Here is an 8,344-nt window from a genome sequence, read left to right as displayed (position 1 = left end):
CGTGCCTGCATGGAGAATCCCTCCTTAACTGCCCCTCACCTGGACACCTCACTTTTAAACCTCGTCTGTTCCTCATTGCCTGTAGCTGCTGGCACCCAAGTGCCCTCCCGAAAGTCCCCTCCCACCTGAAGGCCACCCCTCCACCCAGCTTCCCAAGTGGGCTGTCCAGCTGGGAGAACCACAGTGACTTCACGGCGCCAGCCCTGACCCTCTACAGACAGTGCTCTGGGCTAATCCCCCACAAACCTGCTTATAGCCCCCCTTCTGGGGCATGGAGAGAAAGGCTGGATGCAGCTGTGCCTGGTCTTCTAGGCCTTAGCCACTGCCTGGTCCTGGAGTCTCCACACCCACCCATTCTTGACACCTGTTCTCAGCAAGTCACAGGTGCCTGGCAGAAGGGGGGTAAAGGGACTCCCCCAGACTGGGATGGCCCTAAATGGCCCCCAACCATCCATTCCCCCCACCTCCTCAGAGGCTGCAGAGACAGGACCCACTCTGGGCAGCATGGCCTACTCTCTGCAGCCACCTGCACTGGAGTCTCCTGTAGGTACTTGAAGCTCCAGACTCTGCAGGTATAGACAGCTCTGGCCTTCACCTAAGTGAGTGTAGACAGCCCCCTCCAGCTTCCTGCATTTCACCCAGGAAATATCCACTCCAGGCCCGGAGCGTGTCACTGCCAGTGGTGGTAGTGGGGCCCTATGCCCTTCGAAGTGGCTCTATGGACCGCTGGTGCTGGGAAAACTATGGGGCAGGACAGGGGTGTGCCAGCACCCCAGGTCCCAGCAGCATGGTCTCAAACTTGATCCCTTGTGAGACTTTGGATGGGAGACAGGATGGTGATTCCTCCCCCAAGCCTCTGTGCGCTTGTCTGCAGCTAAGGAGAGCGGGCAGTAGGACAGGACACATTGGCCACACGCTTCCTCCCCACCCGGCTGGCTAGAGAGCATGCTGGGCCAGTGGCTCCAGAGAATGACCTGAGTCTTGGCATCTCACGCCACCCCCTCCCAATGTCTGATCCAGGCCCTCGACTCCCACCAAAGCCTGCTTCACCCTTACCCATCTCAGCAAAAGCCATTTATCAAGTGTCCTCAGCCCAGCTGGAAAGGTCTGGAGCTGGCCCAAGCCTCTCGGCTGGGCAGTGACAAAACAGGCTTCCGACTCTGCTGACCACCTAGGAGACTTGACGTGAAATCAACCTGAAGCTCTGTGTGGGAACCTCAGAGATTCTACGTTTGAGTTTCTCTTCTGTTGCAGCAGACCATCCTTTTTCCAGTTTTCTCATTTGCAAAAAACAAGTGAGGGGCAGGAGGCCTTGGGGGAGACAGCACCATCTCCCGCCTCCGCTCCTCCCAGCCCTGTTGCTGGCACTCAGGGTGGCCACTCATTCCCGTCAAGATGCTGCCCCACAGTGGCCCGGGCTTCTCAGTAGAACGAGAACTCAATTCCAGCCTTGGTCCACACCAAAGAGACCTTCAGACAGCACCAGCCCTGAGTGGCAGGCCAGGAAGGGCAGCCAGCTGGTCACCTGGTGCAGTGCAGGGGTCACTCTGTCCTGGAGTTTGAGGCTCCCTTCCTGTTGACTTTGCTTGGCTCTGCCTTTCAGAGATTCAAGTTCAGCAGAGATATCATCACCTCCCTGAAAGGTGGGAGCACAATCCCGGGCTCCACTTGGACAGGTGCATTGTGGGGGCAGATGCAGATGCCAGCCCAGCCTAGCCCGGGGAAGCCGTGCCCTGGCCAAGGGCCTCTGTACCATCAGGTCCCTCAGGGCCCTCTGCTCCTCAGCCCTCACTCTCACTGACCCCTCCATCCTCATGCCCTTGCTCCATTTCCCAGGGTCCCTCTCTACCTACATCCTTTGAGGTCTGGAGCACGGTCAGGGAGTGGGGCCAGAGCTATGGGGCCCAAACTGGCCCCTGGTTGGAGGGTCCACAAACCCTGAGACTCCAAGCTCCAGCCTGATGCATACAGTCTTCTGACTGGGGCAGTGGATGTGTGGGGGTGTGTGAGTGTGTGTGTGTGTGTGAATAAACAGCCTTGAAAAGCAAACAAAGCCTCCTCCCCCACCCCAGAAGTATTTCTTTCCTTTCTTTCCATTATTATTATTTTTTCTTTTTGAGACAGAATCTCACATTGTCACCCTGGGATCATAGATCACAGCAACCTCAAACTCTTGGGTTCAAAGATCCTCTTGCCTCAGCCTCAAAAGTAGCTGGGAATACAGGTACCCACCACAAAGCCCAGCTATTTTTAGAGGTGGGGGTCTCGATCTGGCTCAGGCTGGTCTCAAACTCCTGAGTTCAAATGATCCACCCACCTGGGACTCCCAGAGTGCTGGGATTACAGGTGTGAGCCATTGTGCTTGGCGACACTTACTTTCTAATTTATGGAAGCTGCTAACTTTTCAGTCCTGAATTATTAGGTAGACTATAACAGGCCTTCATGTTTTATTTATTATGTTTCTAAAGCATAGGGAACTTCACACTCTACCTCTTTAGAAGGTCTTTTTGATATATGTTGATGTTTTAATTGGTTTGGAATACATTAATTAATATACCTTACTCTCACGCCTGCCATCTAGCAGAACAGACCACAGACTCTGTGAATTGCACTTGGCCCCTCAAGTGTTCTGCAGCAGTCTGGGGACACCACTGTGCTCCACACACTGCCTGACATGCTGGGGGTCCAGTAGTGCACATGCCATTTGCGGAAGTGGACCACAGGCAGGACACTCACGGACCAGCCAGGGGACTCCAGCTGTAAGCGAAGATGCAAGCTGACCCCCTGGGATTGTGGAACTGCTCTGAATATCTCTGTGCACCCACATCCCTGGTACCAACATATGACTGGAACTTCTCAATCACTCTACATGGGGCTCAGAGCCTGTAGTTCAGTGGTTAGGCACCAGCCAGATACACCAGGGCTGGCAGGTTCGAACCTGGCCAGGGCCTCCTAAACAACAATGACAACTACTACAAAAAAATAGCCAGGCTTTGTGGTGGGCGCCTGTAGTCCCAGCTACTTGGGAGGCTGAGGCAAGAGAGTCGCTTAAGCCCAAGAGTTTGAGGCTACTGTGAGCTATGATGCCATGGCACTCTACCAAGGGTGACATAGTGAGACTCTTCTCAAAAAAAAAAAAAAAAATCACTCCACATGGGAGCATTTTCCTGAATTGTTGACATCCCACTGTGGGGAATACTGGATTTCTGGAAGGACTCTTTTCTGGGCTCAAATGAACCCAGGAGCCCACAGTGCAAGTGAGCACATTAAAGGCTCTGAGAAGTCCTGCGGTGAAACACACAGCTCTGTTTATCTTTGTTTAACCCGGAATTTCTCAAAGTTACTTAACCTCGGAATTTTTTTTGTTGCTGTTTAATGTCACATTTATTGACCTTCACAAGGTCATTTAGCTGAGGAAGGGGCACAGTTTCCGTGAGGACAGGGAGCGGCTATCATGCGGGGCCCTTACTGGTGTTGAGACCATGCTGGCTGCTGGCCTCTGGTTTGTCGTCACTGCAGATGGACCCTCACTGACGTGGTGGCCTCTCCTCAGCCCCTGCTAGCTAGGAATGGCCTGATGAATCACACACGATTCACTAATCCTAATTAAAATGCAAATGTATTGCCAACCTTCTCTGATAATTAAAGCCCACTCTGAGAATGCGCTTAAAGCTTCTAGACTGTCGTTTCTTTTGCTGAAGCAAAACAGATGACTCTTTCAGCTCTCCCTTAAGTGGTTCTCTGAGTGAGTGTGGACTGGCAGGTGAAGGCTTCAGAAGGTGAAGGAGGGGGCCGCCTCTCCCCCTCTTCTCCTGGGGCCACTACTCCAGCAGTACCAGACCCTCAGGCTTCCAACTTGGAGAGGGAGGAAGAAATGATGATGACTGAACTCCGCATGACAGAGTCACTTGCTGCTCTTAGAAACCTCCAACGGGATCAAAGAGCCTGTCACACCTCCTGCCACAGCCACCCAGAGCTGCTGAGCCAGGCCTGGGAGCTGGAGGAAGCACTGAGGGGGCTGGTTGGTGAGCAGCATGGGGTGTGGGCAGATGCCTCCACGCGCTTGTAGACTCCAAGTCTTTGGCAGGAGTAGGGTCTTGTGTACGTGGTCCCCCCACAGCTGCTGTTGAGGCACCCTGAGGATGTGCCAGGACTGCCGAGTGTCTGAGAGTGACAGTGAGGGACTGAGCCCACCAATCTGTCCACTAGGAAGCTGGCACCCTGCTACTGGCCACCCTGGAGCTCAGGGCTCTGCAGAGAGCGTTCATCTGGATGGTCCAGCCAACACAGAGCGTTTGACCCTGATCTTCTCGTGGCCCACTCAGCGGGCTCCACTCTGTAGTCAGCAATTGTCCAGTCCCTCAACCTGAGTGGGCTCCACTCTGTAGTCAGCAATTGTCCAGTCCCTCAACCTGGGTGTGTTCTGGCCCTCCGGCGGGGCTACTGCTCCCCTGCCCACACTGTGCTCCCAGCCCCTCTCCCGCCAGCTGTCCTGTGTTGCCAGTGCCTCCTGTTCTTTTCCTCTACCTCAGTTCTTGTCTGTCCCGCACTTGCTTCTAGACGGTCCAGATAGGGAGAGGGCACACGTCCAGACCTTCCTTTGGTCTCTCTGAAGCTTGCATGGCCAACACTTGCCAGGCCCCACCATGCCACAATGCTTTACCTCAAATGACACAAACTAATCACAGCCCTCCTGAGGTCAAGCCTGGTCTGGTTTGAGATGCTCTGTCACTAATATTCTCATGGTCTGACAGAGAGTCAATCTGTCAGGAATCGTCTTCTTCAGGGACTTGACTGAAATGGGTCAGCTTAGCTGTGCTCCTAACACTGTCAGAACCCACATAAATGCATGCACATGCACTCACACACATACATACACACACGCACTCACACTGACACGCATTCACACTCACATGCACTCACACACATACACACAGTACTCACACATGCACACATGCACTTACACTCACACACAAGCACTCGCACTCACACATGTGCACACACGCACTCACACACACATACACATGCACTCACGCACATGCTCACACATGTGCACACTGCACATATGTCCTCACATACACATACACACATGCACTCACACACACACACGTGCACTCACACATACATGCACTAACACTCACACACATATGCACGTGCACCCACACATGTGCACACATATACATGCACTCACACACACATACATACGTGCACGCACACATGCACACACACATGCATGCACTCACACTTGCATATACACATACGCACATGCACCCATACATATGCACACATGAACTCACACACACATACACACGTGCACTCACACATGCGCACACACACACATGCACTCACACTTGCATACACACATACGCACATGCACCCACACATGTGCACACATGCACAGTGGTTGCACCATCTGACTATATAGGTCTCATTAACTTTTTATTTTAAAGCAATTATAGATCAATAGAAATTGAAAAAATGAGGGGATTCTGTGCCCCTTTCCACCCACCCCCCGCCTCCCCACGGGAACCTCTGTGTATCTGCAGCCCAGGAGTAAGGTGACTGTGCCTGAGATGTGTGGGCTGCTGCTCGAGTCCATCCTAGGAAGGCAGGACCTGCCTCTTTCTTCTGTGACCTGGATGCCCATGCCCGGCCCCCCGTGGGGTATGTGGCCTCCTGTGCTCTCAGAGACGTGCCGTGTCCAACCTTCTCCTCACTCAGGGGCTTGGCTGCTGCTGCCCTCACTGGCTGAAGAGGATGTGGATGCAGGGAGAGAGGCCGTGGAGGTGCATAGGCAGGAGCAGAGAGGGCAGCACCACGGGTGGGGGGTGGTGCTGCTGTGGACAGGACTGGGGCTTCCTGATGCAGGTTGGAAAAGCACAGGGTTAGAGAACAAAGCATCGATCACTGGAGGGATACTTGTGAAGATTTAAAAATTGGAATAACTGGGCGGCGCCTGTGGCCCAGGGAGTAGGGCCCCAGCCCCATATACTGAGGGTGGCAGGGTCAAACCCGGCCCCAGCCAAACTGCAACATAAAAATAGCTGGGCGTTGTGACGGAGAGCTGAGGCAGGAGAGTCACCTAGGCCCAGGAGCTGGAGGTTTCTGTGAGCTGTGACGCCACAGCACTCTACCGAGGGGGATGAAGTGAGACTCTATCTCTACAAAAAAAAAAAAAAAATTAGAATAAATATGTGATATTTTATTAATGAAGATAAATTTGAGTATTCAGGAAAAGATGGATTTTCAAGGACTTTCAGTCATATGCTTTAGAAAACAGACTGTTTAAGGGGCATTTTGGGTTTGCAGCCTGCCCCACTCCCCGCACCCCAGCAGAGCAAGCACTGCGCTCTTACCGTCGAGAAACCTGCAGCCACGTGGTTTCATCAGGGCGCGCTGGGTGCAGACCGTCTCTGCGTCTCTGCGTCTCTGCGTGTGAAAGGATGTCCAGTGCGGGTGTCCCGGCTGGTGCAGCACAGTCTCCCACCCACAGGGCTACTGCTCCCCTGCTCCTCCCTCCCTCCCCAGCCCTTGGCAGCCACTGACCTCTCTGCCCTCTCTACAGTCTAGGATGTTTTATAATGAAGCCCTTGATCTGAGAGTAATTGAAAAAAATCCAAAAATAGAAAAAATAAAGAACAAAAACAATGGTCTGTGGAGTTTGCCCCGGGGTGGTGGGCGGGTCTCTGTGTGGGCAGCCTGGGCTGGGCCCTCCTGTCTGTGGGACCCTGAGGGAGGGTGTGGCGCCTGTCAGTGGCCCCCATGTCTCCAGGGCAGGATTTCAATCAGGGAAAATTCGGATCTTTGTCCCTCAGTCCACCTTCTCGCCCTCTGGGGCGGGGCTGAGGGCATTCCTGGCTCCACTTTTCTGGAGTCTGGCAGAGGCCCTGTCAAGCTGGTGTGGATCAGCCTTGTGCCACTCTCACCCAGACGTGGAGGGGGTGCCTGGCTGTCCGCACAGCCCACCCTTGCTGGTCCTCTGTGACCTCCCTCAGGACAGGGGCAGGACAAGTCCCGGAGCCTGGGAGGGTTGTTCTCAGGCACAGCCACTGGGAGGACCAGGCTGCCTCGCAGTCCCCATAGCAGAGGGCATTTTATCTGAGTGCACATGTACTTGCCACAGTCTCAGGTCCTGGCGCTGGTCCCATGCTGGGCACTGCTGCAGTGTGACTGGAAACCGCCATCCGATGGGCTGGGAGGGAAGTGGGCCTGGGGCGGTCATTGTAAAGCCCGTGCTGGGGGCTGGTTCTGCGGAGCATGGAAGCTGAAGGGCTCCGCAGGGAGGGCCCCACCGCCTCGAATTTGCTGAGGCGGCGCCTTGCTCAAGTGGCCTTCATTAATCAGAAGTGACATTCTAAGTGCACAGATGTGGCTGGTCTGGGAAGACAGAGAAACCAGCCTGAGAACTATGGGCCGAAAAGCCTGTGACCAGGGAGTGGTTCTGGAAAGTACTGGCAACAGTGCACACCAACGCTCCCGTCAGGGGTGTCCGTACGCTCGGTGCAGCTGCAGAAACCATTCACCTGGACCTCTGGCTGGTGCCTGTGGTCCCAGCATCTTTAACAATGTCCTCCCTAATCTCAAGGGGTGAAGCTAGGACGATAAACTGTATAGTCACCCTTGTCGTTTTCTGTCATGAACAGATCCTAGGGGAGGCCTTCCTTAAAGAAAACTGTCTTGCAAAAACCCACTTCCTAATCAAGTCAGTTAGGAAGAATGTATTCATTTTCCAAAGACCCTGTTGGGTTTTTTTTTTTTCTTTTCCTTTTTGGCTGGGAAAGAACATTCTTAATTTGCCAAAAGATACTGATGATATTCCCTGAAGTGCATTTGCAGCACAGCTCTGTTTTGTAAAAAATTGAGACAGCGCCTTAGGAGCATCTGCTGAGAACAGAGGGAAGGTGGCTTTGGTGTCCCGTAAGCTCCCAAAGGTAGCACAGGGCGTCTGATGTCGGGGAGGCCAAGACGTGGGGGTGCCCTGGCTGTGTCACTACCCCCAGGCTTCTGGAGAACTGCTGGCTCAGGGACATGGCAGCTGTGCTTCTCTGCATGTGGCCTGCCAGGGCGGGGGCTGCTACCGCCAAGCATGTGACTGGGTGGATGGAGGCTTGCTGAGCAGCTGACGTGTGGCAGGTGAAGATTACGCCACGTGTGACGGCAGCAGGAGACGACGTGTCACCAAACATGGCATGGGCTCTAACAAGGGTCATGAGAATATACGCAGGGAGAAAGGACCCCCCAACACACACGTTTCCTTGGAAAGCAACTGCAGCCTCTGATCGGTGATTCAGAACCGCCACTGTGCCAGCAGGCACTGGTGGGGCTTATAAAGGGTCCCAGGGCC

At 54.0% G+C, this 8,344-nt stretch overlaps 1 protein-coding gene across 1 annotated transcript; it reads left to right on the top strand.

Annotated features, from left to right (window-relative positions):
- The first annotated feature begins 4,855 nt into the window (after nt 1-4,855).
- Nucleotides 4,856-5,557, top strand: LOC111727876 (putative uncharacterized protein FLJ46204). Its single transcript, XM_023518109.1, has 3 exons — nt 4,856-4,936; nt 5,180-5,327; nt 5,547-5,557. The coding sequence occupies exons 1-3, from the start codon at nt 4,856-4,858 to the stop codon at nt 5,555-5,557; spliced, it is 240 nt and encodes a 79-aa protein (XP_023373877.1).
- The last annotated feature ends 2,787 nt before the right edge of the window (nt 5,558-8,344 follow it).

This window comes from Otolemur garnettii, unplaced genomic scaffold, assembly GCF_000181295.1.
Source record: "Otolemur garnettii isolate 467f Iridium unplaced genomic scaffold, OtoGar3 scaffold00128, whole genome shotgun sequence".
NCBI classification, from domain to species: Eukaryota; Metazoa; Chordata; class Mammalia; order Primates; family Galagidae; genus Otolemur; species Otolemur garnettii.
The sequence above is the reverse complement of the archived record's forward strand: the minus strand, read 5'-3'. Positions and strand labels throughout refer to the sequence as shown.

Coding starts and splice junctions, on each gene's coding strand:
- LOC111727876 (XM_023518109.1), top strand. CDS start 4,856: ATGCACTCACACACATACATACACACACGCACTCACACTGACACGCAT. Junction 4,937..5,179: donor CACTCACACACATACACACA/GTACTCACACAT, acceptor GTGCACACATAT/ACATGCACTCACACACACAT.